Source organism: Harpegnathos saltator, unplaced genomic scaffold, assembly GCF_003227715.2.
Source record: "Harpegnathos saltator strain DR-91 unplaced genomic scaffold, Hsal_v8.6 scaffold58, whole genome shotgun sequence".
In the NCBI taxonomy this organism is placed as follows: Eukaryota; Metazoa; Arthropoda; class Insecta; order Hymenoptera; family Formicidae; genus Harpegnathos; species Harpegnathos saltator.
In genome coordinates this window covers 3,027,279-3,053,779 of record NW_020230404.1, presented here as the reverse complement: position 1 = coordinate 3,053,779, position 26,501 = coordinate 3,027,279, and the positions used below count along the sequence as shown (strand labels likewise).

Here is a 26,501-nt window from a genome sequence, read left to right as displayed (position 1 = left end):
GCGGAGATATCAACGGAGAAAGCTTGGAAAACTTTAACCTTCGATATCTCCTAAACGGTTAGAGATACAGGCCTGGTTCTGGCACCAAATTAAAGTCCTCTCAAAACCCTACATTTTGCCGTAAGTGACGACTCTCTACTCCCAGTAGAAGCGGAGATATCAACGGAGAAAGCTTGGAAAACTTTAACCTTCGATATCTCCTAAACGGTTAGAGATAAAGGCCTGGTTCTGGCACCAAATTAAAGTCCTCTCAAAACCTTACATTTTGCCGTAAGTGACGACTCTCTACTCCCAGTAGAAGCGGAGATATCAACCGAGAAAGCTTGAAAAACTTTAACCTTCGATATCTCCTAAACGGTTAGAGATACAGCCCTGGTTCTGGCACCAAATTAAAGTCCTCTCTAAACCCTACATTTTGCCGTAAGTGACGACTCTCTACTCCCAGTAGAGGCGGAGATATCGATGGAGAAAGCTTGGAAAACTTTAACCTTCGATATCTCCTAAACGGTTAGAGATACAGGCCTGGTTCTGGCACCAAATTAAAGTCCTCTCAAAACCCTACATTTTGCCGTAAGTGACGACTCTCTACTCCCAGTAGAAACGGAGATATCGACGGAGAAAACTTGGAAAACTTTAACCTTCGATATCTCCTAAACGGTTAGAGATACAGGCCTGGTTCTGGCACCAAATTAAAGTCCTCTCAAAACCCTACATTTTGCCGTAAGTGACGACTCTCTACTCCCAGTAGAAGCGAAGATATCAAAGGAGAAAGCTTGGAAAACTTTAACCTTCGATATCTCCTAAACGGTTAGAGATACAGGCCTGGTTCTGGCACCAAATTAAAGTCCTCTCAAAACCCTACATTTTGCCGTAAGTGGCGACTCTCTACTCCCAGTAGAAGCGGAGATATCAACGCAGAAAGGTTGGAAAACTTTAACCTTCGATATCTCCTAAACGGTTAGAGATACAGGCCTGGTTCTGGCACCAAATTAAAGTCCTTTCAAAACCCTACATTTCAAAACCCTACATTTTCGACTACATGGACGACTCTCTACTCCCAGCAGAAGCGGAGATATCGACGGAGGAAGGCTGGATATCGACGGAGAAAGGCTGGAAAACTTTAAACTTCGATATCTCCTAAACGGTTAGAGATTCAGGCCTGGTTCTTGCACCAAATTAAAGTCCTCTCAAAACCCTACATTTTGCCGTAAGTGGCGACTCTCTACTCCCAGTAGAAGCGGAGATATCAACGCAGAAAGGTTGGAAAACTTTAACCTTCGATATCTCCTAAGCGGTTAGAGATACAGGCCTGGTTCTGGCACCAAATTAAAGTCCTTTCAAAACCCTACATTTCAAAACCCTACATTTTCGACTAAATGGACGACTCTCTACTCCCAGCAGAAGCGGAGATATCGACGGAGGAAGGCTGGATATCGACGGAGAAAGGCTGGAAAACTTTAAACTTCGATATCTCCTAAACGGTTAGAGATACAGGCCTGGTTCTGGCACCAAATTAAAGTCCTCTCAAAACCCTACATTTTGCCGTAAGTGGCGACTCTCTACTCCCAGTAGAAGCGGAGATATCAACGCAGAAAGGTTGGAAAACTTTAGCCTTCGATATCTCCTAAACGGTTAGAGATACAGGCCTGGTTCTGGCACCAAATTAAAGTCCTCTCAAAACCCTACATTTTGCCGTAAGTGGCGACTCTCTACTCCCAGTAGAAGCGGAGATATCAACGGAAAAATGTTGGAAAACTTTAACCTTCGATATCTCCTAAACGGCTAGAGATACAGGCCTGTTTTTTGCACCAAAATATAGTGCTGTCGAAACCCTACAACTCGCCATAACTTTCTACTCTCAGCTCCCAGTAGAAGCGGAGATATCAACGGTACAATTTGGAAAACTTTATCCTTCGATATCTCCTAAACGGCTAGAGATACAGGCCTGTTTTTGTCACCAAAATATAGTCCTGTAAAAGCCCTACTTTTGTATATTTACAATTATAATATAGTATATGTGACGGATACTATAATGAAACTAACTCAACTCGACCCAATTCTAGATTTTACGGAAACACCTAATAACTGGATAATTATCGCAAAACTCGTAAAACGGTATGGGACTTTTATGTTTGTCACAACCCAATCTACCCTCACACTTCTGGTTGGCAGCTAGTTACCGGACACTTCGTATGGTCTTCATGATATTAATCATACATAATATCAATTCTTTTCTTTTTGCACATGTTAACTCATGTTAATTCATGTTATAAACGCGTAAGAATGTGCGAGACCGTGCTTGTGAAGTACGCTATTATGATTGTAGCACGGACATAAACCGCCTGGAAATGGATGTAGCACGGACCGCCACCACATGCAGGTTTTACCGCCGAAACTTAAAAGTGGATGTAGCATCGTAGTTCCCCTCTCAAAATGGATGCAGGTGGCGCTCTTTCGCTGTGCAGAAAGTCGGTGTCGCCGAAAACGCCGTGTTGGCCGCTCTCACGTTTCTCTCTGATATTACCTAATCGGTGGAGTCTTTTGTTCGCCTCCGTGGCGATTGGATGAGATTTCTATAACTACGAATATTTTTGATCTTGGGGACTGCGTACGCGTTCTCCCTGTTTCTCTTTTATTTCCAAAATTGTCATGACTGGCGTAGGAGAAGGAGTGCAATAACTCTGCTCAGAACCATATATTGAATGAATGAATGAATGAATGAAAAACCTCGTCGGTGGTCACACGAATTCATCACTCCCATTATGTACTTGCGCCTGCTGACCCCGTCTCATCTCGGAGAAACATTAACTGTGCTTGACTATATGACAGCTTTAGTAACTACCGATTTGATAACTACTGTATTTAATAGTTTCTCACATCCGATTGGTATATTTTTTTAGATGTAATGTATACTCCAATTAGCCTGAAGGAAATGACTCGTCGATGGACGTCAAAACCACGTCGAAATGTCAATTTGAATTTTTCGACATCGATCCGAAGAATCATTGCTCACTAGGTTTGATGCGGAAACTTGGTAACAATACAATAGTTATATAAAGGATCTTTTCCAATGAATAAATTTTGTTTTATTGGCGGATACGCGCGCACTCGCCCCCGCCCTCTTTCCCTCGCCTCGTCACCCCGTGTAAATCATATATCCCGTCAAAGGAAAGTCGACATTTTCAATGCGCGTCAGGCGCATCGATATATAACAATACAATAGTTATAAAACCAATTTAACGTTGTCATACAAACGTTACACTTATACTTAATCATCATTTTTTTCTTTCCTCTTCCCTCTTACCAATTGTCCGATTCTTCAACCCTAGCGAATATTAACGTCCTATTTTCATTACTTTTGCGTATTTCCACATTTCTTTCTGACTCGTATCTCCTTTCCGAGTATTGTCGAATCTAACGAATTGTCATCTCTCGCTGAACATTCTACGATAACTTTAGGATACAAATTTCTTATGTCCTTCGATAAGCTACATGCTAATAAAGCCTAATGCAAGTTCTAATCAGTAGTCCAACACGAACTTTAAGCTTTTTCACCTCTCATTAGGAACGACGAAGAATCTCTACGAATCAATAACATTCCACACATTCTCTCTCTCTCTCTCTTTCTCTGAAGTTTATTTTCTAAAAAAAATATATATATGTAAAGGAACCACCATAAAAACTAATGGACCCTGTATATACGTACATGTTATTTGTAAATCTCAAGTCATATTTCATTCCTTGCTTTCTGTCGAAATTTATATGTATAGGAACATCTTGATACTATTGGTTAATTGTACCAGCGAATTTTATATAAAGGATATACAAATTTTTTCTTCGTATCGAGACGTAATTGTCGCAAAAAGCGGATTAATGTTGTCGTTCGAGCACGGATGATAGTTGACTCGCGATGGTTCAAAATATTCTAATATTGATAAATTGTTACTTTTCGTTCATGTTTTATCAACATCGTGATTACGTGAGAACATGTGTATATATATATATATATATATATATATATATATATATACATACATACATACATACATATATATATATATATATATACACATACACATACATACACACGTACATACACGTATGTATATACATGTACGTACATATATATACGTATATACATGCACACATATAAAACAATTTAAGATAATAGTATTACATCTCAGAGTATATACGCGACCCTACTGACACTGATCGATCCTGATGAAAAGTATGATCGACTGCTCGACGATGGCGAATAACATATAGACTACGTAAAGCACAATTACAATATATTTCACAAATTGTTTAAACATTCATACATAATTATATGAATTTTCGCTCGTGACGAATCGCGATTGAATGATTGAAATTGAAATTAACGGGAAGGAGTGTCTCTCGCGTCTGAACATCTGCATCTGAAATATGGAAAAAAGGTTGGGACATTCAAGGACCGCGTGTTTGCGTCGAAATTGTACGCCTGATGACGCCACGCCGACCTGAGCATTGACTTCTGTGAATCGTCGTGTGGCCTGCGAAGACTCCCTTTGCGGACGATTCGACGAATCTTGCACGTTTCTATATTTTCCTCGAGTTTCGCTCAATTTTCCTCCGCATTCACTGCGCAATTTCGGAATGTCGTGGATATACTCTAATTTATCCTTATCGAGGTGCGATAAATAAATGATATCTCGTTTATAGTGAGACATACATGGTTGAATAACTATGAGGCGAATGACGGGCGGGTAAAAGGAGGAGGATGCACACTGCCGCTACCGACTAGCGATGTAACCGTCCGCATAGTTTCCGCTTCCTCCCGAGTTTATCGCCGAAAACTTAAAAAAATAGAAACCAACTTTCGTAACTACAAATACCGAGTGTTGCACCGCCGCGCGCTGCGATCACTCTAAGCCTTTCCGTATCAACCGCATTGTGGGCCAAAGTGAGAGCTTACTCTTGTAAATATAGTGGACAGAGCAACATTCTCTCGTCTCTCTGTTGATCACATTTTATCGTATTTATATAATGTAATGTACAATATGCAGCTACATTATGATAATCGGTATGTCCAACGCATTCGAACTGACAACGCTGTAGGTATCTTATACTTTTTCGTTCTTTTCGCTTGCTTTCTCTCTCTCTCTCTCTCTCTCTCTCTCTCTCTCTCTCTCTCTCTCTCTCTCTCTCTCTCTCTCTCTCTCTCGCTTTCTTTCTTCCTTCTTTCCCTCCCTCCCTCCCTCCCTCCCTCTTTCTTTCTCTCTCTTCTTCTCTCTCCCGTGTTCTAAAATGTTCTCATCGAAGGTATCATTTAAATAATAACTTGTTAATCAAGGTGTATCGTATGTTTCAATAGAGAGAGTTAGGTACTTTGATATAATTACTTCCAAGTTTTTTTTCCACCTTCTTGTGTGTGGCATCTTTGTGTAAAAAGTGTAACTATATAATGCTAATGTAATAATAATAATTATAATAATAAGTTGCGCACAAGGCAATAGTCCTGTGTGGCCGTTCGATCGTGTGTGCTTGCGGCCTCTTGCCCACTCCCCTCCCCCCAAAAACTTCACAGCGCAGAGATCTTCAGAGACTTTCAACGATGATCCTTCTATTCTTTCCTTTCGAGGCCGGCGGGACCTCACAGAGTCTGTATTTCTTTTTATGTTACTCGTTCTTATGGGGGGACAGGTGTGCAGCTCTTTTTTTTTCTTTTTCTTTTGTATGGTGTTAATATAGCAACTGAATGTTGACAGAATAATTTTCCAATTAGCGGTTGGCATTTTTCAGCTGATTGGAGAGCCAATCGAGGCCCTCGTAAAGTCCGTCCCCGCTTGTGGCACACGTCGCTTGAATGTACCAATTGCGATTACGTAGAGAATGCAATCCCAACTTGTCGGTAATCTCCGCTGCGTTCATTGCATTCGGCAGATCCTGGAATGTCATTCATTTTACATTCGCACTCGCGCGCGCGCACACGCGCACTCTCTCTCTCTCTCTCTCTCTCTCTCTCTCTCTCTCTCTCTTTCTCGGCGCTCTAATTCCGATTCTGATTCGCGACAGAGAGACAGACACAGAGGAGACAGAAACTCACCTGTTTGTTTGCGAATATGAGAAGTACCGCATCTCTGAGCTCATCTTCCGCCAGCATTCTCATCAATTCTTCGCGTGCTTCGCCGATACGTTCCCTATCGTTGCTATCGACGACGAATATCAATCCCTGCGAATGTAACAACGACAGATACAATAGGAGCGGAATAAGATCGTGCGCATCATTCTGAGTTGAAACGATATTCGCGATGCGATTGCGAACTATCCGATAAAAATAATAGATCCGACGAAAGAGACAGTGATGACACGCGATACATTCTGCCTCGGTGGATGTATCACACGCACGCGTTCCTTCCTTCCTTCAAGGTATTCGACGTATTCGAGGGTACTAATGATTCACAATCGACATGATATACATACTTGCGTATTCTGAAAATAATGCCGCCATAGAGGCCTGATTTTGTCTTGACCACCCACATCCCATACAGTGAAACTTATATTCTTATACTCGACCGTTTCTACATTGAAACCTAAAAAAATATATTTACACACGTATTGTTATTCTATCTTCTTGTATGTGAGCTGACTTAAATTTACATTATTTTTGCGACAAATATGATATATATAGTTTTTATTACTGTTCATCTTGCAATCGCTCGCAAAGATCAGTCAAAGATTTATCCTTATCCTTTCTTTTTGTGGTATTGCGAATGATTGTAAGAAACAGTATACTTACCTATAGTGGGAATCGTAGTGACAATTTCCCCTAATTTTAATTTGTACAGAATTGTGGTTTTACCAGCTGCATCGAGACCCACCATCAAAATCCTCATTTCCTTTTTGCCGAAGAGGCCTTTGAATAACGTTGCAAACATATTCCCCATGATTGATACTAGTTATGTCAGGACCTGAAACATACCACCACCACCTCTGTATGATACTTCTACAACGGCGCTTTAAAGAAGAAACATCATCTTCCTTCTAAGAATGACTTTTGCCAAACTCCTCCGGTTCATCCGACCGACTGTGTTAACTGGCTCTGGTTGCCAACGATGCGATGGCTCTTGAAAAAGAGATTGAGAGAAAGAATAAAAAAGAATAAAAATAGAAAATTTTGATTCGCAACATTGCCAGTTAACCGCTTGACGAAGCTTGACCAAACGTCATTCCGAGATCCGTACAATCCGTATTGTGTACTGTGTATTGCAGACGTTGCAACGTTCCTTGTTAATGTTCAACCGATAACATTTCGCCCAATTTGCGCGATCTTTTCAGTTATGACAACTAGTCTTCGTGCACAACTTGTCACATGAGATGAAACTGTATTGAATGCAACCGAGTGCGCGATGTCGTGATACGCAAAGTCACAAAGATGCTCGTATCGTACGATTGCTGAGGATACTACGAGAGGTAAGACGAGATCATTGTTCGATTGAGAATAAAGTCATTGTTCCACCGAATAGTAAACGAAAGGGTGAGTAGCGTGAGAAAGCGGTATCTGTATGTATGCGCGCCGTGTGTGTGTGTGTGTGTGTGTGTGTGTGTGTGTGATGTGTGTGTGTGTGCGCGCGTGTGTGTGCGTGTGTGTATGTGCGCGCGCGCGCGCGTGTGTGATGTGTTGTGTGTGTAACAATGATACGATACGATGTGTCAAGTCTCAAAGTTCCTTCGTTGGTTCTTTTCTTTCTTTTACCGAACGCACAAAGCCGACGTGACAAAAGTGAGAAATTCTATGGAAGAGAAGAAAAGGGGAGAGAGAAAAAATATTGCCAGATACGATGAGAGCGCGCGCGTGAAGCGAGCAACAATGATTTTGATCTCTCTGACCGGTCGCGGCGACACGCTCTTCTCCCAGGTGTGCGGTGTGCGATGCGAACACGAGTGTCCGCCGACGCTGCCGTGGGCATACTCGTCGCGTGTATGTACACACATATGCAGGCACGTACGTGCGACCGCTGTCATATGAGCTAACTCGCGGAGCTAACCTGATTGCATTGCTGAGAGACACACACACACACACACACACATACACATGAGATACGACTGAATTTATTCCGACGAAATAGAAATACCGTACGTACAACTGTCAGACGAGATTCAAGTTGGAAGAAAATGGTCAGGCACGCACGAGATGCTCATGCTGCCAGCTATCGATTCTCATTTTAATACATCGCTATGATTATCGGACTAGCATACCCTCGGAGATCACGATAGACTGCTTTGCCGGCGATCTACGCACTTTCGAAAGGTGTGATCGTACTATTTAGAAAGCCAGTGCAGCGTGATACTGCGAGCGAGGCGGAAGATATTGTGCGGTCTGAGAAGCCACTGCGTACACCCGGTTGTCTGTCACCTTCGACCTACTCCCCAGCGAATCGTCCGAGGTACCACGCTCAAAGATCCATTATCTAGAGACTTGCTCTTACTATCGAGCTGTCTGGTAATGCCACGTTGCACATATATGTCACTTGCGTTACTTACGTTTCAGTAAAAAAGATTATTTTCACGAGAAACGATAAAACATAAAACCAACACTCTCGAAAAGTACCGTATGTCAAAATGGCGGACGTGGAAAGGATTTTCATGCCTTATGCCACGTATAGGGTCACCGTGCTTACGCTATTGGCCCGATGAGTCACGTGACAACGGAAATTAAGGTTGGTACATGACCACCCTTATAGATGACGGTATGGGACGCGTTATCGGAAATTTCGAAATTGTTATTATTGTCCGGTGCGGAGTAGTAGTTGCGAGTGTAGTTGTATCGTGAGATAAATTGATAATAAGGTAACGCACGAGCCAACGGACGTAATCTCGCTCGATTTCATCGCTGTATGATTTATAGTACGACTATAGGTAACAGCATCCAGCCGTGGACCGTGCGCATGCGACGATTGAAATTTTAAACAAATTAGCAGTGACAGGCAAATGTGCTGTGTACCGCTATACGCTCCGCGGTGTGCGGAACACGAGAAGACAGACACGATGGGTTTTTCTTTTCTTTTTAACACCATCGACGTATCTTCTGTGGCGGAATGGAATGATGCGGGATGAAAAAAGGTTAAAAATTTATGCATTTTCTTATTTCGAAAGAGACGCACATATGCTTGTACGTCGTAAGTAGATGGGTCGTGTGACTTTTAAAGTGCATTAGGCTAATATTACATGCATCGTGCGATTAGCTTGTCGGACGTTCCAACTGGCTGTGAGATGGGGAATTTCTAGGGTGTCTAGAGAGAAACGAAAACAAAAAATTACGCGTTCAGTCAATGGCCGCGTTCAGCAGAAAAAGCTGCTTACTAGGCGCATTATCTAGTGATTATCATTCCTGATTGGTTCGTTCCTCTTCTTTAAAGATTCATTAAAGATCTAAAAGAATACTCTAATCATAGATAATAATCTCTAAGCGCTCAGTAAGTAGCTTTTTTTGCTGAATATATGGCTGAGTCGCAATCCAGTCCAACGAGCTCGTCGTACGACGCATGTAATATTACCTTTTAAGTACTGAGTATACACTGAGCGAACGAACAGTGAATTTGGCAAATGTGCCCAGCACATTATACGAACGAAATCTTCGTTAGCATTTGATTCACTTTCGATACGGTTCGCTCATGAAGAGATACATCAAAAAATGGATACATCAATGTTTGTTCGTTGTTCGCGTTCGCTCGATATATACGCAGCTTTACCCGAAAGTTTCCCACCAAACAGCGCAGCGAAGATCCACCTGAGGAGCTGTGTGCACCCGGCTGAACTTTCCGCGAACGCGAGTCCACTTTATCGGAAAAACATGTTTTTCGCCCCTCTACATTTGCACTGATTGTCCTGGTTCTTCTACCGAAAGATTCGAACAAGGCTGTCAGCGTCCAATGGGAAGAACGATCTTTGCGAAAATTACTCGAAGCATTCTCCCGATTAGACGTCGATTACGTTTCAAGATACATCGAAGAGAAAGTTTTCGAACCGTTTGAATGTGCAACAAGTACGATCATCGTGTAATGTGTACAAGTGTAGAGATACGACTTGTCCCTGTGAGAGAATAATACCTATAGATAACAGGCACGTTTACGTCCCATAGAAGACACCATTTTGCGACTATCAGATTTCCCGCCGAGCGCTTCCCAGCGATTTGTAAACTTTCAACGGTTGTGTGGGTATGACAGACCCGTGTAGAGGACATAACTTGGCGCTGTATATTGTGTTTCCCGATTCAAAAACATCTGATAACATAAAAAAATAAATTTTACAAAGGTAGAAAATGGGATGACAGCGACGATTGTATAAATGCTGTTTATTAATAAGATACTCCCGATTCGTGTACTTTTTAAGATATTTTCCTGCTAACTTGATTCAATGTACAAAACAATATCTACACATACGTATACACGCACACATATCTATATATATATACAATGCATATGTGTGTACACATCTCTCTCACACACACACACACACGTCTCAATGCCAATAAGATTTAAACAATTTCCTAGTTGACTGCATCGTGTGGGATGTCCTCTCGTTCTGATTTATCCAATTTAGCCCATTGTTGAGCCCACTGATTCATACACGATGCTTTTACTGAAAAGTTTGCAATGACCTGTGTGTGAGCGATGATGAGCACACGATGAAACATCATCGACGATATATAAGATATATGACGGTACTTACGCCGCATAAAGCTGTTGACTGTTCGCGAACGCATAGTTGCCAAATTGTAGTCTTGCACTCCATGTGACACATTATCGGACAATCCCTACATTTTAGCATTATTTTCCCAAAGCGGATTCTGACATTGAACAAAAGAAGAATATTGAGACATCTTTTCACGGTTGTTACATTGCGTGATTTATTTGCGCTCGAAATTACCTCTTACCGCAAGGAGTGCACGTTTCTGGTTTAATCACCATCTTTGACACAAATATATGATTCGCATGTACTCTTGTTTCCGACACTTTAGAATTGACATTTTCGTTGCCACCAGATGTGTCTTGAGTTTGACAAGACACCATGTATGTACCATCGCTTGATTTAGCTGCTGCTCTGTCCGATGAGTTAAATTCTGCGACTCTGACCAGTGTATTGTGTTGTTTGCCTAAACTTTCACAACTAGCTGTGTGTTCTTCCCATTCGTGCTTCTGACTTTGTAAGAGCGTAACGTTAGTATCCAAATCATCTTCTGACTTTGACAAACAATTTAAATCGCTCAATATCGAACCTGTAGAGTCCATTTCCATTATCGCATTCAGCCTAAAAAGAACCACCGGATTGGACTGGAGAAAGTAATATGTGTCATATATTTCTGTGTCGATTGTTCAATGGTATTTGATGACTCACTGCCTGTCGTTCTGCGTATCACTGATATGCACGCTATGTTTGCTCCTTGTGATGACAGGTTTGTTAAGAAATTGTAATCTCTTCTTTATCCCTTCGTCCAAGCTTACTTCCTCGTTGTGAAATAATATCTCTCGAACCGCACTAATTTGGCTCTCCTATCAAACAACTGTAATTAGTTTGGCCGATTGACGAAAGTTTCAATTTCATTGAATATTTCTTCCGTATCTTGTTCGTGACGTAAGAGAAAGCGACTTACCAATAAATCTCTCTGTTTCTCGACCATTCGACGCTTACGTTTCTCTTCTTCTAGATTTCTTCTGGCGTGACACAATTTCTGATCGAGGTTCGTAACCTCTTGTTGAGCTTTGTCCAAGGCTGTTTGAAATTGTTGAAGCTCTTGCCACTCGTTTTTTAATTCATTCCGAGCATTCGACATATTTGTTATTCTTCTCCCTGATGAGAAAATCAATCCGATAAATTCTAGCACATCGTCTCCTAACCATGAATACATTTTAACTCGAAACACCTATTGTATCGATCATTGCCTAAGTAGAAAAAGGTCAGGAACTGATCGATTGTACGTTCCATTTATCAAGCTGCCCCTGTATCCAGCACGACTTTCTCGTTACTTGATAGGAACATGCGTGTCTTTCATAGATATCAAGCGCTTACCGTTTGTTACCGTATTTAATTACGTTTCACGCAACATAAAAAGTATATCGTTGCACAATGGCGAACAAGAATAACCGCTCGAAAGAAAATATTTCTCTGCGATGCTGACAAACGATAATGTCTGTTGTAGGTATTCTCTCAAACCCATTCCAACTCCTCAGTCTTACCAATCAACTAAATAGAAAATTTCTGTACATGATACTATAGGAGATATTCTTCGCCCCCCTCTTCCCTGTTTTTGTTCTGTGCACAATGATAAAACACACACACACACACACACACACACACACACACACACACACACACACCCCCCTTGTTGAATTTAAAAATGTGTACTAAATATGTACATGATATATTAATGTTGAATACAATATTGACGATATTTTACAGAGAACAAATACGATATCGAATCAACAATCGAATCGACAAACAAAGGAAAGAAAAAAACAGGAGACAGGAAAGAGAGAGAGAGAGAGAGAGAGAGAGGGAGAGGAGGGAGAGAGAGAGAGAGAGAAAGAGAGAGAGAGAGAGAGAGAGAGAGAGAGAAACATGCCTTTGCGAAATACTTTCGGAGAAACGCCGTTTAAAAACAAAACCGAAATACACGGCGATTTGATGATAGATTTCGGAAGGATAATCACTAGCGGCGATCACCTACAGAGATCTCGAGTACAGGTATATCGATGGAATCATGTGTGAGCTTTTTCTCTACTTGGATGTAAAATCAAACGTCGTTTGCTTTGTTGTCTCGAACAAATTATAGGATAAAGTTGATGCCTTCTGTAAATGGGTGTGCACAACACCTCAAAGGAGTATTTATAGATTGGGCCGTGGTGAAGTTGATTGTTCGAGTGATCTGGAGAAACTACGCGGAGCATTGAAGCAAGTATGTTGACACTGTAGTCGGCGGCGGGGTAGTCACTCCGTATTATATCTTGGATAATTGATTTTATCCTGGATAGTGTGATCTAAGATAGATAGAAAATAGATTAGAAATAAAATTTCCAACTTGTCCAAATTTCATCGCGCGCGAATATGCCCCCCAAGAGAAGAAGAGGGATGGACAGGAATACAGATGTATCGTACCTGTACTTGATTTTCTCACTGCGTTTTACATACTTGACACGCTGCATTACAGGATAACAAGCCGGATCCGATTGTGCACTTTTTACCCGACCTGCCGGATGAAGTAGTCGCTGTCGACAGTTGGGACGCGTCGGTGCCTCTCGATTTGAGGAAATATCCGGACGAAATTATCGTCGATGCTAAATGCGGCGCAGCCGTGCTGAGAGGATCTCATGTTTACGCCCCTGGCATCATGGGAATATCGAGTGGTAATTTTTCCGTAAGAAATTTCCCCTGTGGTAATTTGTCAAAATTTGTCGGATCGTTCGTAATTCGTAAATTCTCTCATAGGTTTAAGTATCGACACCAAAGTCAGTGTGTTTGCCGATATCACCGGTCGATGTAAGAAAGGTTCGATACAACCGTATGCTGACGACAGTAAGATGTACTTGGGTAACGGCGTTCTACGGCAAACGAGAAAGCAGTTGTTTGGAAAGACCGCGAAAAATCCGTCGTAAGTAGTTGGAAGTTGACCAAGTGACGAAAATATGGGATATGGGAGTAGAATCGCGTTCGCGAATGTGTGTGTGTGTGTGTGTGTGTCATTCATCATTTATAATTGTCGGAGAAATACAGCACACAACTGTGGTTTAATCGCTGCTGCGATTTACACAACGGTTGTGCATACACCGCGTTATTTTGTCACTGCAAACTCTTGTTTAGCGCTGTCGTCGTGTTGAACGAGCTATTTGTAATTTGCCTTCCAGTGGTATCGCGGTAATTATGACCGATGTGATCTCACGAATTCCACAATTGAATGCGACCGCCGATCCCCCCGAGTCCCTGAGGCCGCTGTGCGCGCTGTTGCAAAATTTACCGTCTATCGTGTGCAGCCTGGTTTTAAATCCTCAACCGGGTGAGACGATACTCGACATGTGTGCCGCACCTGGTAACAAAACCACACACATTTCATACCTTATGAGAGGACAGGTATGCACGTGAAGACAGGTTTCGATCGTCGAATATGTAACGACGATTACATCTGTCCCTTCTAGCTACACTTTCGTTGCGTTTTTCCTACTTGTTTTGAATTAACACGAAACAAGAGAGCTCGTTGGAAGAGATTCTTTTGGAACAACGCACGGAAGAATACGAAAACGTAACGCTGCTTATTCGCTGCTCGCTGACAATTGCCGGTATAATTTTTAGGGTATGATAATAGCTTTGGAGAAAAATCCGGGTAAAGTGGCGCGACTTAGGGAAAAGTGTAACGACGGAAATGTTAAGATATTTTGTTGCGATGCTGCGAACGCTGTCGTCGGGCAAGAACAGGATTCCGTCCGCGCCACCGATGGGCCACCGTTCCCGGAGGATCACTTCGATCGTATTCTCTTGGACACTCCGTGCAGCGCGTTGGGCCAAAGGCCGCAACTGTCTAATGCGATCACGTCGGTGCAGCTCCGTTCTTACGTTCCTTTGCAACGACGTCTGTTCTTTGCCGTGAGTCGCCGAATTTATCACGTCATGCTCGAACACGTGTAAAACACGTGTTCGAGCATTTGTCCCGTGCGAAAGAGCGAAAGGGCGAACAAGTTAGTGTGATGAGAACGTGTGTTTCGCACTTTCAGGCTGTACGTCTTCTAAAGCCAAGGGGAACATTGGTGTACAGTACGTGCACTGTCACAATAGCGGAAAACGAAGGGATCGTCGCTTGGGCGCTGAAGCGGTTCCCACAGTTAGAATTGGAATCTATCGAGGAGCGGATAAAGACAGACAGATATGGCACTCGAGGGTATACCGTGAATGGCTTGGCGGACAAAGACGCAAAGAAAGTACGTAGATTCGGTCCTGAGAGCGACTCTGTTGGATTTTTCATCGCGTGCTTGAAGAAATATCATTGATACACGCTCGAATTACGAATCACGTTGAAATTTTATTGTGTGAAGTTTATATATTATTGTTTAAGACACACACCAACCGCACTGATAAATTTGTAATGTTTACAACGGAGCAAAATGTTGCAAAGGGGTTTCCCCTTTTCCCCTTTCTTCTATCGCAATTTTCATGCAGTTTAAAGGGAAGAAGAGCAATAGTTAATATTTAGAATACATCGAATACATCGAAAGCGATGTGGCGATACACCTGTCTCGAGTCTCGCATTTTATAGCTGCTCACACGTGACGCCGTCTCCGATAATCTCCATCGTCATCACGGAGCAATTGTCGCATATCGCGTACAACGTTTCCACCTAATGTTCGAGAAGCACGTCGCTTAGCCGGGAATTATGATAGCCGGATATTTGATTTCCTCGCGTTATTATAATTTACATGCGTTCCATGAGCATCAGGGAAGAAATAGAGATGCAAGTGTATATATTCTTGCGGTCTGAGTGTAAAATATGCTGGCCACACAGCAAAACACTTGGTTAGAATCAGCATATTTTTGTCAGTGACATCCTGGAGAGCAAGACGGATATTACAGACAATAACGTAATTGCTGCTTCTGTCCTGCTGTCCTGCTGTAATGATGTTTCACCCTTACCTCGATATGCATCGAACACCAGTCCATCTCGCTCATAACGAAAAATCTTCCCTCACCGCCGATATTCTTTACGGTCAGATGTAAAATTGTTTCTTCTCCTACGAGGCAAGTTCCGCAATCGAAGCTCCTCGATCGTCTACAGTGCGGAAGATCCTCCTCCGTAGATGTGCTCGATGCATCGCCGCTTGTTGCAGTAAACTGCAAGATTTTCATTCGTTTCATTTCTTCCTTGGTGACACAATTTTACTCGCGGGTTACACGCGGCGGAACGCTGTTGAACGCTGAAAGATAAAAGAGACATAAACTGTACCTCCTTGGAGGAAGATACTTGTTCAAATGGAATTTCCATGACCCACTCCTCTGTACTCCTTGCCATTGTGTGCGATAATCGTCTTGAATGTCGAAAGCACGGAACGTTAAACACTGCGAATAACGATGCACGTTATACACACAAAAGGGAACTCTTGCATTCTCTTGTTTGCGACGTTTTACCCTCTGTTTGTCAGTATTTACGTTTTAACGTGCGTGATAACTACACTTTCGTTTACCTCTCAATATCGGTGGATCTCGATATCCGCTTAACCTGATAATTACCGAACGTCCTCGTTGTACATTTACCGTTACCGCTTCCTCAGATTCGTCCAGGACGTCACAACGGAAAGAAACGACTAGTTTTACGCGCATTCCAGGAGGAATACTTCCCCTTTGCCTTTTGGAATCAATTGTGACGGTGAATCGAGAATTGATTGGTCTTGCCATTAGTTGAAATCTCGCTAAAGACGTACTGACATTTTGCAACGAGACAACTTTCTGCAATGAAAAATGAAAGCAAAATTACACACTATATATATATGTGTGTGTGTGTGTGTGTGTATGCGCGCGCGCGTATAGTGTACGTACATAGTGTATGTACACACATAATTTCTATAAAATAGTGATACACCGATACCGTCTATTCAACATAGACAGATTTTGCTTTCATTTTTCATTGCAAAAATTTATATATATATATATATATGTGTGTGTATGTGTGTGTGTGTGTGTGTGTAAAATTTTTGTGAAACATATTGTGACGCATACCTGATATATCTTGTTGTATTCATAATTGCGAAATTCCACAGAATTAGGGATCGCGATTAGAACAGTTCTCGGTGCCTCTGTTTTCATTATATTTTTCCTTTCCGGTAAACTAATTGATAATTCGGTAAACATTGGAATTGATCTGATTTTTCTAAAAATAAAACTACATGATGCATCGTAGCTATGAATTGTTGGTTAATAGCCCGTTTGCCCGTATATCGCGCGACGTACAGATTAGCGTAGATAATCGCAGTGCTGGCGTACGCGTTTTAAGGTTACATATGGTACAGAGAGAAGAAATTGCCGAATAACAAGAGCTTCGTGGATACCACAATATACCGTTTTGTCGCGGGCATTACAAGTGTTGACTTGGATTTCCAATCCAATAGAAAATTGTGACTCGTATTCCGTGGAGAAATTTGTGCCGCGAGAAAAAATTCAGTTAGCACGACAAAATTACCATTTTATATCTATGAGCTATGAATTGGTCTTGTCATCAGCTGAGATCTCACTTAAGACCAAATACCATGACGATGTCTGAACGAGACAACTTTCTGCAATGAAAAATAAAAGCGAAATCTATGTCTGTATTGAATGAGTACTACCGATGTATCGCTAATATTTCATTGGAAACATTTACATATTACGTACACTCGTGAACTAAAAGGTATGTGCACCGATTTTTTGTTGACTTCGGAACGCGCTCCAACTTGAGGAGAAAGACAACCACTACTTCATACGTCAACGCTGTCACTTATTACGAGAGCAGAAAGATGGCATATACGAGTGTCAAATAAGTAGTGATTGTGGCGTAGATACAAATGTCTTGGAGACTTTGAGTTATAATTGAAGTTAATGAAGAAAACAAATAGTGATTGTGAAGAGAAATGGCAAAAGGCTTCATAAAATTTGTAAAACAGCATATTAAAGGAGAGTATTAATTGTCTAATAATATTTTAAGTGAAAAATATTTTTAAATTTGAGTGTAAGTTAAAAAAGTTATAAACCATAATTTCTTTAATGTTAATAAATTTGTCATCGACGTTGAATGAAAATATATATATATAATGCAATTATTTCCATAGGTGAGGAATTATATTATTGTGTTCAGCAGAAGTAAGCAGCAGATCAAGTTGAGTGATATGAGTATCTTGTTAAAAAAATATCACTCGTCTGCTGCTTATTTTTTATGAGCGCAATAACATAATTTTCCACCTATGTAAATGATAGCATTACATACATATTCATTTAACGTCGATGACAGATTTATAGCTATAAAATTAACATTAAAGAAATTTTTCTCAAATTTAAAAATATTTTTCACTTACAATATTATTAGATAATTAATACTCTCCTTTAATATGCTGTTTTATAAATTTTATGAAGCCTTTTGCCACTTTTCTTCACAATCACTGTTTGTTTTCTTCATTTCTTCAATTATAACTCAAAGTCTCCAAGACATTTGTGTCTATGCCACAATCACTACTTATTTGACACTCGTATATGCAATCCTTCTGCTCTCGTAATAAGTGACAGCGTTGACGTATGAAATAGTGGTTGTCTTTCTCCTCAAGTTGGAGCGCGTTCCGAAGTCAACAAAAAATCGGTGCACATACCTTTTAGTTCACGAGTGTACGTGCATGCATACATGCATGCATGCGTGCTGAAATTGAAACGACACTAATTGCACGATAATTGTACAGATTGTATGGCAAACTTCAAAGTTGAATGAATAACAAAACAGAAAAAAACGTGTGTGTGCCCGCATATCTTCCAATATATACTACGATCCAACAAAGATAAAAGATTGTCGACGCACATACATACACACATTGCATCCTCCGTCATATTTCGTAGCTGTGTGTGTGTGTGTGTCACAATGTACGCTACGAGATGGTTTAGAATCGCTCGTTCTTCTCCTCAATTCTACAAAGCTTCTGATTGTCACTGGATATCTTTGCTGCGACGCAAATATTCAACTTGTGTGTATCTCTATTCGTAATGTCTGCGCTATTACACTGAAATGCGTACTGATGCGATAAAAATAAACAGGGAAAACGAATACCCTTGTTGAATTTGAATCGTCAACGCTATATCCGCATTATCCGCAATGCTGTCAATGATTAATTCTTAATTAAAATAATATATGAAGCCGAGATATATCCGTTGATCGTTATTCGATGCGACAGCGCGCCCGTGCGATCATTTCGATGCATTATCTCGAAATCAGACTTGTCCGCAATCTGGATGCAGAAACACAGGTGATGTGATATATGATAGGATGCCAGCTGTGTACCTGTCCGTTCAACAACATTGTATTTTAAGCCTTATAGACTCGGAAACTACAAGTGTTTCATTAGTGCACTTAGTTATCCTATAGATAAGCATACATAGTCCATGTTATGTAAGACACGTTTTACGATCGTATAACGAATATGGGATAACTGTTAATCCGAATGATTCATACAAGAATACTTCATTTTAATCATATCATGTAATGATACTCCGTTACCACTCGCAATATAATGAAAGCAACGCACGCGAGTTTGAAATCAAGACTTCCTGTGATATAAATAGCATTTTGTGATATTCTTTGTAATGTCAATATACGTTTCGTCACAAAGTAAATCCACTTCATTACAGATGTGTCCGTTGTGATAACCATACGATACTGTCATCTTGGACTTTGTATGCGTGGAATAAGATTTTCTGTCTCTCTCTCTCTCTCTCTCTCTCTCTCTCTCTCTCTCTCTCTCTCTCTCTCTCTCTCTTTCTTTTTTTTATCTTTTTACCAAAGCTTATTACTGTTTGGAAAATATAAAACCCCATATTATATACTCAACTATCCTACAAATACAATGTAATAATTACGAACATACTACAATGACGTCACTGTATTGAAAGTACTGCTTTATCTTTGCTCTGTATTCGTAGTGTCTGTGCTATTTTATGCGGTAAAAGTAAACACGAAAATCGAGATACCGGTTAGTTACTCTGAGCGTATATTTCTAGAACGTCGTAAGATTGATTTAATCTTAATTTTAGATATCTCTCTCTCTCTCGACGTGTTCTTTCTTGCTTCTCCCCCCCCCTCTCTCTCTCTCTCTCTCACTCACTCATTTTTTTCTCCTCGTTTCTTCTTCTTTTCTTTACATCTCATTTTGCGATACCTGATCTAACTCTAGCCGATAATATTTAAGATTACGTCATCGAGCGCAACCGTACGAGGTGAACGTTCTTACATATGTACAAATCACGATCACACGTAAGCGTACAATTTGCGCGTAACGCGTAAGTCGTTGCACACGTTGCCGTGTGCATTCTGCTTGGTACGCAAAAGAATTACACGTGTATCTTCACTGCGAAAAAGAATCGCATATATCTTCTTCACTTGTCGAGCTCCAGTGCGGCGTATTGCTCCTCGTCTACCTCGGTCATCATAAAATTTCCATCCGGTAAGAGCAATACCACTCTCCTGGTTCCACCTAAAGAGGGACACAAAAAAACAAAAAAGATTGTTGGTTTGGAACTCGATCGGATCGAAAGTGTCGTACAGCGCGCCGAAGCATGGCGCTTGTGATCTCTCGCGAAATGGAGATACGTTCTAGCTGCGATCGCTACGAAAAATATACATCGAGAATATACATCGTACGTACCTGGGGTGGGTTCCTCGGCTTGTACCACTTGAGCTACCACTTGGGCCTGTCCGTCGTTGTCTTCTTGAGTGCCGGCTACATCGGTCGCGTTTGCGTTGTCCATGATAGACATCACCATTGAATTTTCGGCCGGTTCTGCACCGTCTTCCTTCACGTAAAACTGAGGAGTGAGATTTACTTGGTCCGGGATCAATTGCGCCACGGCCTCGGCCACAGCGTGATCCAACGTCAAAACGGAGCCATCGTCCCCTTGTTGTTCGGTAGTAACGTACACGCATTGCTGCTCACCGTCAGCGCCGCGCGTTACCAAGAGTGTCTGTCCGTCTTCGGCTTGCCCCGCAACCTGATAGACGACGCCGTGTTCGGCTATAGTGACCAGATTCGACGCCTCGTCGGTTACCTTTCTCTCCGACTCCGACGTCTTCTCCTCGCTCTTGTTGACGTCGGCCGTTGTCACCGACATAGTGACGCCGGTGGGTGTCGCCGCGACCGTCGACAACGCTGCGGCGATGGATGTTTCGTTGGTGCCTGACACGGTCTCCGTCAAGGACGTCGTCGCGGACGTGGTTGTCGCCGGAACTGCCGGCACTGTGTCGTCCAAACAAGGTAGATCCGGCGCGGTTACCGCGACGCTTGACAGATTTATCTGCGCAGTTTCGCCGGTTTGGACGATAGTGCCCGTGGTACCACCGGGACTCATTTCGACTCTCACCATGCCACCGCTCTCCGCCGTGAGCGAGTCGAGGGAAGGTAAGACTAATTCAGCGGTTGCGGCCGCCGCGGTGACGACGCCGGTGGGACTGTGGCTACTGGTAGCGGCGGTGGTGGCGGTAGTGGTGGTAGCAGTGGTCGTGGTGGTGGTGGTGGTGGTGGTGGTGGCGGCGGCGGCGGCGGCGGCGGCGGCGGCGGCAGCGGCGATGGCGATGATCGCGGTGTTGGTGTTGGCGTTGGTGGTGGTGGTGGTGGTGGTGATGGTGGTGGCGGCGGCGGTGGTGGTAATATTGTTGTTGTTGGTGTTACTAGTGGAGACAGTGGTGGTGGTGGCGGCGGTAGTGGTACTGGTGATGTTGGTAGTGGTAGTAGCGGTGGTAGTGTTGGTAACGATGGTAGTGGTTGTACCCGCCGTGGCTTCTGGCGTCGCGGTCTCGGGCGTGAGAGAGGCTGTCTTCGCGCTGGACAACGTCGTGGCCAAAGGTGTCGGCGGCTCAGGCTCCTGTTCCGTCTGCTGCTCGAGCGGTTCGCCGTCCGGGCCCATTATACGTCCTGTGAGAGGACACAGTGTAAACGGACGCGGTGGGCTGTCCGGCTCGGGAGCTGCGATGGTATCTGGATCGGGCGGGGGCAAGTCCGGTTCGCTCTCGCTGCTGCTCTCCTCCGAGCCAACCTCGTGAAATTCCATGTGCAGCCCATCACCCTCGGCCAGTTTACTCTCCTTGGGTTTGTTCCCCCCTCCCACATGCGCGATCGTCGTAGGGGAGGATTCGGTTACTTTCGCCCTGCCGCGTCCCGCAGCGGCGCGAGCACCTGCCAAAAGTCCACGACCACCACCCGGTTTTATTATGCCGGCCGCCTCTTGCGCTTTCCTCTTTATCATCAGTAACTTTTGCTGCGGAGACAGCGTCTGCGTCTTGCTCACCGGTGACTTCGGGGACTGTTGTTTCTGTGCTTGCTGCACCAGACTGGTTACGCCACCGCCTGTCTTGATCACCTGCTTCGGTTGCGCGGTAAGCACCGTGAATTTCGGCCTGATCTGCGTGACCGTGTTAGCGGCGTTCGACGGAACGGCTTGCGTTGTTGTACTCACGACCGTTGTCGTGCGTTTCTGCAGCATCTGACGTGGCGTCTGTGGCTGTATCTGCCTCGGAGACGGTGCTCTGACCGGTGTGCGTATAGTACCGAGAACGCTGGTCGGCGCTGTAGCCCTTAGGGCCGGTCTAGGCAACAAAGGACGACCGTCCGCTGTTCGTTGAGGCGTGACTGAAGCGGGTCTTATACCCGCGGCTATTCGTGGTTGTAGAGTTATCGGTGCTGGTACCGCGGTTACAACATGTATCTGCTGTAACTGCGACGGGTCCGGTTTCGGCTGTATTTTAATAGGCTCCATCTTCTGTACACTCGCCGTCTTGGGCGTGATAGACTTGGTGACCACCTTCATCTGGGTTACCACTTGGCTGCCGTCCATCTTCGAGACTACCTTCACAGGAGTCATCGAGTTCGATTGCGACGTCGAGATTACTTGCTTCCTCACTACATTCGTGTTATCTCGATTTTGCACCATCAAAACACCCTGCGTCGTGGGAGATCCTTTGACCGCTAGTTTCCCACTGGGAGACGAGTCCAGTTTGATGATACCGTCCTTTCGCGACATGACGTAAACGCCGGAAGATAAATTCGGCATCTGTTTGGGATCGACTTTAACGACTCCTTTGGCATTGGCCACCAGAACGGGAGGCTGATTGGATTTTGCCCCTTCGGGCGATTGCAGTCCCAACGAAGTCGCTAAATCGGTAGTGGAGACGGATGCTCTGTTGGATCCGTTGGACTGAGCGTTAGCGCGATTGAAAGCACGTTGAATCACGTCGCTACGACCCATCAATCTCTCATCTTCGGACTCTCCAGTCCATTCGTCGTCGCTTCCTGTGTCGGCTTTCGTCCTCTTTGCAGCATTACCTCCGCCATCCTCCGAGTCGCTATCCGAGTAATCGATCCTTCTCTTACCTGTTACTATACGTAGGCGTATAAACAAATACACACACATACATCAGCGGAACAATGCCCGATACCTATAATACTAATAATAATCGAATCGGTCGAATTAAGAGTGGTACGATATAATAATGACGAACGAATAAATACGCACGATCATTGTCCTCGTCCTTCATCGAACCGACCCACTGCTTCACTTGATCCATCGCTTTTGACTTACTGGACCGCATCGGTCTCCTGACAAACAGAGACAGACACACACGCGTACAGCGAGCGTTGCGCATGAAATATCGCGAGACATAGCACGCGCTCGACTTGAAATAAAAACTACGAAAGATCGCGAGGCCGCTGCGCTCACCCTGCTTGAGACGCTGTGCTCGGTCCAGGTTTGCTGGCTTCGACTTTTATGACTGTTTTCTGCGCGGGTAAACTCGTACGTGCCACGACTTTCGTACCGGTCTGTTGCTGAGCAGCTTTCATCTCCTTCTGCTTAGCGAGATTTCGTTCGAACTCTTCCAGCAAATTTTTGCAAACCGCTACGTTCTCCGCGGGCTCCCATGTATTGTCTTCGCTGTAAAGTGTTTTTATTTTATACTGTTGCGTTATTTTATTTGCTTCTTTGAAAAGGGAGAGATACCCACTTTGCGTAACCTTCCCATTTGATCAGATATTCCGCGCACTTCTTCTTCGTATTCAGACGTTTTGCTAAAATTCTCTCGACAACATACTCCTCGTTACTCAGATCTGCTGCATCCTCGTCGGTAGCTGCCTTGCCAGACTTATTCTGCACAAAGTTAAGTAATCTGATTAGCAAGTGGAACGAATGTAAAAGTATACAAACACTTTGTACACGTAAACATGCGTCACAAACGATGTTGAACCTTCGGCTTAATCGATGGCTTTAGCCTCGGTTTCTCCCTCTTGTCGGTCTCGACCTCCATAGGCTCTTGTGCCTTTGTTTCCACCATCGTCTTTGAGGTGTCTTTCTTGGTATCGCCTGTTTCCTCCGGTTGTCCATTTCTAATGACTTTGCGAACTACTATGGGTTTGGTACCTACAAAGTTTACGACGAGCGGACAATGAGCCGACGTATTATCCTTAGCCCCCGACCTCGCGTTAAGAGATACATCACCTTCGGTGGTGTTTGATTGAATCTGCCTCGGTGTATCTTGCATCTTTGCGTTACTAATTTTTGTGAAGGTTTGTATGGTTTTTCCCGCTGTGATCCACGAATCTCTAACGTGTGTGTCCATCCTGCACCATTTCTGATACAGTTTCCAAGGGTTAGTCGCATCTTTGTCATTGCCTTCCTGTTGAATCTGCGAGTCTTTCCATAGCAGAAATGCCCAAACTTGCGCCTTCTGCCCATTCTATATGTACGGAAAGGTTCTGACATTAGGATCATTCGCAAAAAAGGAATGACATACAATTGATCTTGATCCGATACAACGGTTCGACACAGAACATGATAGATACTAACATCGGTATTTTCACGAAAGTGCGACACTTGAGAGCAAGCTCCTACTTTTGTGCGGTGTTCCTGAAATTCCTCGATAAAGTGAAACACACTATGACACTGTCCGCAAACTAGTACATCCAGTCGTCCCATTTCCTCTTGCGCCGCTGATAAAATATCAAAATAGCAGAATGACACCCTCGAGGTGCAATTTATTAAGTAAAATATATCTCTTTTGATTAAGGTCTAAGGAGGAACAAAGGTATCCAGACAAGAGATATTAATCGGCGAGTATAAATAACAAGTATAATGAACAAATGAGGATATATGCGCGCAAGCATTTTGTGTAATAAATACCTTTGATAATAGTAGGTTTGTTACTAATGGCCGAAGGGCCATCATCTCCCTCCATTCTGTTGTGTAGGTTTATTTAATTCTTTAGATCTCTCTGGCGATGCTTATTTTCTGAAACTTTTAAACAGCACAGATTAGCATTGGTGATAGCACGGATGACGCAAATATATAGATGCTCAGCGAAACACGTATGATCGTACAAATGCTAAGCATTCGTATCATCTTGATATTGCGTTTGTGACGACGACTTGTCGTAACTTACACACCGCAGAGTTAAATTCGCAACTCGAGGTTAAAAGACTCGACCGATGCGTTCGACGAAGGAGAGCAACACGATACAGAAGTCTCTACAGATCAATCTCTGGAAAGCTCTCGCGGGAGCCGGGACGATAGCGCAAGAAAGAGGATAGCAGGCTAGAGCATTGGTTACGAACAGTCGCTCACAATAGCATAGGGACTCGTCCGCGGGCGAATAAGCTACACACGTTATCGACTTCCACGCGTGCGACGCGGGCGAAAGAGGGGAGGCGAAAGAGGGGCTGAGAAAATTCAATTTTTTCCCACACGGGATATCGGATGTTTCGACGACCAATCTTCCCGCTCCCTACACGAGCCACGAGGAGAACAGAAACGAGCAACGCGCGCATATCACCCGCTCGGACTCGGAGTCTCTCACCGGATTACCCGAACGGCGTTCGATTGACCGAAGCGCAACACCACGCCGGCAATCGCGATCGAACTGGGAGTATTTTTTTTTCAAGAGAACACTCGCCGCGCCGTTACCACGATTCGTGCACGCGCGATTGCACCTCGATTCTCGCGCGTGCACTCGTGGCACTCGCGCGCATCGTACCATGCGCTACGTCGTTGCGCGACCGTAACAATATCCGGCGACTCCGTCCGGCTGCTCCGTTACTAACGTTCAAATTCAATACATAGCCCCGCATAAATAACACAACGTCGAGAATGGACGCCAGGATGCGGGGCGATTGTAAACGCGACCAGCGGCGTGTGAGTTGCGAACCGAGGGGGCACAGGAGAGGGAGGGGGGAGGGGGGGCGGCAAGCTACACTCACTCTCCGATTTATTCCCGCCACGTTCCGCACGAGCAGCTTTGTTTCACGTTATTTCACGAACGAAGACTCATTTCCCAACCGCGAGAAATACACGTGAGGATGACGCGGCAACGATTTGCGAGAAACAGGTGCCATCGCCGGCGACGTGACGTCGTTGTCGTCGACGTTAAGCTCGACGGTTTCCTCTCGCTTCACGGCCAAGCCGATGCTCGTCAAAGATGGCTCTCGTCGCTGAAACTCTTTCTACGACCTACTCACTTCCTGTCCTCGACGTGAATGCTTTTCGAACACACCATGGCAGGAGACGAAATCGATCAACGGCATGGATCGGCGAAAGCAAATCAATGGTGTTCACTTACACACTGTTAAGTTGGCGATCGGCTTGATTTTCCTCGATCCAGAAAATTGCTCGTCGTCGTGCGAGACAGGACGAAAACAGCAACCGCGTCGACTGACAGTGGCGCCAATGGCGGCCGCCCGTTCGCCCTCTATCCGTCTACTCGGTCTACCCGGTCTGTCCCA

At 43.7% G+C, this 26,501-nt stretch overlaps 5 protein-coding genes and 1 long non-coding RNA gene across 20 annotated transcripts; 2 read left to right on the top strand and 4 right to left on the bottom strand.

Moving 5' to 3' along the window:
• Positions 1-2,507: 2,507 nt before the first annotated feature.
• LOC109504271 (uncharacterized) lies at positions 2,508-3,521 on the top strand. The gene is made up of 2 exons (XR_002162963.2): positions 2,508-2,834; positions 2,901-3,521. It is a non-coding gene; the product is annotated as an uncharacterized LOC109504271 (long non-coding RNA).
• A 1,971-nt stretch (positions 3,522-5,492) lies between these two features.
• On the bottom strand, positions 5,493-8,632 carry Arf79F (ADP-ribosylation factor 1). 3 transcript variants are annotated; one of them, XM_011148895.3, is made up of 5 exons: positions 8,236-8,514; positions 6,776-6,947; positions 6,460-6,569; positions 6,083-6,208; positions 5,493-5,922 (listed from the first exon to the last, which is right to left on the bottom strand). In XM_011148895.3, the coding sequence occupies exons 2-5, from the start codon at positions 6,921-6,923 to the stop codon at positions 5,758-5,760; spliced, it is 549 nt and encodes a 182-aa protein (XP_011147197.1). In that variant the 5' UTR covers positions 6,924-6,947; positions 8,236-8,514; the 3' UTR covers positions 5,493-5,757. The 3 variants fall into 3 exon arrangements, with proteins under 3 accessions (XP_011147197.1, XP_011147198.1, XP_011147201.1); XM_011148896.3 differs by lacking the exon at positions 8,236-8,514 and adding an exon at positions 8,521-8,632 and having other exon boundaries at positions 5,739-5,922; XM_011148899.3 differs by having other exon boundaries at positions 5,739-5,922; positions 8,121-8,514.
• Positions 8,633-10,089: 1,457 nt separating this feature from the next.
• LOC105187843 (rac GTPase-activating protein 1) lies at positions 10,090-13,265 on the bottom strand. Of its 7 annotated transcripts, none has more exons than XM_019843498.2 (6): positions 13,165-13,265; positions 11,630-11,826; positions 11,374-11,528; positions 10,906-11,286; positions 10,708-10,825; positions 10,090-10,259 (listed from the first exon to the last, which is right to left on the bottom strand). In XM_019843498.2, the coding sequence occupies exons 2-6, from the start codon at positions 11,807-11,809 to the stop codon at positions 10,179-10,181; spliced, it is 915 nt and encodes a 304-aa protein (XP_019699057.1). In that variant the 5' UTR covers positions 11,810-11,826; positions 13,165-13,265; the 3' UTR covers positions 10,090-10,178. The 7 variants fall into 7 exon arrangements, 6 of the variants coding, with proteins under 6 accessions (XP_019699057.1, XP_011147215.1, XP_011147216.1 ...); XM_011148913.3 differs by lacking the exon at positions 13,165-13,265 and adding an exon at positions 11,900-12,316; XM_011148914.3 differs by lacking the exon at positions 13,165-13,265 and adding an exon at positions 12,046-12,314.
• On the top strand, positions 12,563-15,058 carry LOC105187842 (putative methyltransferase NSUN6). Its single transcript, XM_019843496.2, has 7 exons — positions 12,563-12,720; positions 12,809-12,931; positions 13,184-13,379; positions 13,462-13,624; positions 13,878-14,100; positions 14,320-14,610; positions 14,739-15,058. The coding sequence occupies exons 1-7, from the start codon at positions 12,595-12,597 to the stop codon at positions 15,009-15,011; spliced, it is 1,395 nt and encodes a 464-aa protein (XP_019699055.1). The 5' UTR covers positions 12,563-12,594; the 3' UTR covers positions 15,012-15,058.
• A 288-nt stretch (positions 15,059-15,346) lies between these two features.
• Positions 15,347-17,575, bottom strand: LOC105187841 (uncharacterized). 2 transcript variants are annotated; one of them, XM_025303784.1, is made up of 7 exons: positions 17,383-17,575; positions 17,192-17,285; positions 16,732-16,882; positions 16,200-16,461; positions 15,962-16,074; positions 15,652-15,849; positions 15,385-15,566 (listed from the first exon to the last, which is right to left on the bottom strand). In XM_025303784.1, exons 3-7 carry the CDS (start codon positions 16,861-16,863, stop codon positions 15,393-15,395), a joined length of 879 nt encoding a protein of 292 aa, XP_025159569.1. In that variant the 5' UTR covers positions 16,864-16,882; positions 17,192-17,285; positions 17,383-17,575; the 3' UTR covers positions 15,385-15,392. The 2 variants fall into 2 exon arrangements, with proteins under 2 accessions (XP_025159570.1, XP_025159569.1); XM_025303785.1 differs by having other exon boundaries at positions 15,347-15,566; positions 16,732-17,285; positions 17,383-17,568.
• Positions 17,576-19,822: 2,247 nt separating this feature from the next.
• Chro (chromodomain-containing protein chromator) lies at positions 19,823-26,482 on the bottom strand. 6 transcript variants are annotated; one of them, XM_011148900.3, is made up of 10 exons: positions 26,339-26,482; positions 24,907-25,020; positions 24,574-24,716; positions 24,226-24,463; positions 23,975-24,147; positions 23,735-23,877; positions 23,452-23,664; positions 23,248-23,330; positions 20,388-23,111; positions 19,823-20,216 (listed from the first exon to the last, which is right to left on the bottom strand). In XM_011148900.3, exons 2-10 carry the CDS (start codon positions 24,959-24,961, stop codon positions 20,119-20,121), a joined length of 3,870 nt encoding a protein of 1,289 aa, XP_011147202.2. In that variant the 5' UTR covers positions 24,962-25,020; positions 26,339-26,482; the 3' UTR covers positions 19,823-20,118. The 6 variants fall into 6 exon arrangements, with proteins under 6 accessions (XP_011147202.2, XP_011147208.2, XP_011147204.2 ...); XM_011148906.3 differs by having other exon boundaries at positions 20,032-20,216; positions 20,388-23,105; XM_011148902.3 differs by lacking the exon at positions 26,339-26,482 and adding an exon at positions 26,238-26,321 and having other exon boundaries at positions 20,032-20,216.
• Between the last annotated feature and the right edge of the window lie 19 nt (positions 26,483-26,501).

Coding starts and splice junctions, on each gene's coding strand:
- Arf79F (XM_011148896.3), bottom strand. CDS start 6,923: ATGGGGAATATGTTTGCAACGTTATTCAAAGGCCTCTTCGGCAAAAAG. Junction 6,570..6,775: donor CACTACGATTCCCACTATAG/GTAAGTATACTG, acceptor ATATTTTTTTAG/GTTTCAATGTAGAAACGGTC. Junction 6,209..6,459: donor ATTATTTTCAGAATACGCAA/GTATGTATATCA, acceptor TTACATTCGCAG/GGATTGATATTCGTCGTCGA.
- LOC105187843 (XM_019843497.2), bottom strand. CDS start 11,884: ATGTATTCATGGTTAGGAGACGATGTGCTAGAATTTATCGGATTGATT. Junction 11,529..11,629: donor AGAAACAGAGAGATTTATTG/GTAAGTCGCTTT, acceptor GTTGTTTGATAG/GAGAGCCAAATTAGTGCGGT. Junction 11,287..11,373: donor GATACGCAGAACGACAGGCA/GTGAGTCATCAA, acceptor GGTTCTTTTTAG/GCTGAATGCGATAATGGAAA.
- LOC105187842 (XM_019843496.2), top strand. CDS start 12,595: ATGCCTTTGCGAAATACTTTCGGAGAAACGCCGTTTAAAAACAAAACC. Junction 13,380..13,461: donor CATCATGGGAATATCGAGTG/GTAATTTTTCCG, acceptor ATTCTCTCATAG/GTTTAAGTATCGACACCAAA. Junction 14,611..14,738: donor AACGACGTCTGTTCTTTGCC/GTGAGTCGCCGA, acceptor TCGCACTTTCAG/GCTGTACGTCTTCTAAAGCC.
- LOC105187841 (XM_025303784.1), bottom strand. CDS start 16,863: ATGTTTACCGAATTATCAATTAGTTTACCGGAAAGGAAAAATATAATG. Junction 16,075..16,199: donor AGATCCACCGATATTGAGAG/GTAAACGAAAGT, acceptor CGTTATTCGCAG/TGTTTAACGTTCCGTGCTTT. Junction 15,567..15,651: donor GGTGTTCGATGCATATCGAG/GTAAGGGTGAAA, acceptor CTTGCTCTCCAG/GATGTCACTGACAAAAATAT.
- Chro (XM_011148900.3), bottom strand. CDS start 24,961: ATGGAGGGAGATGATGGCCCTTCGGCCATTAGTAACAAACCTACTATT. Junction 24,717..24,906: donor CAAACCTACTATTATCAAAG/GTATTTATTACA, acceptor ATATTTTATCAG/CGGCGCAAGAGGAAATGGGA. Junction 23,112..23,247: donor GAAGGACGAGGACAATGATC/GTGCGTATTTAT, acceptor GCCTACGTATAG/TAACAGGTAAGAGAAGGATC.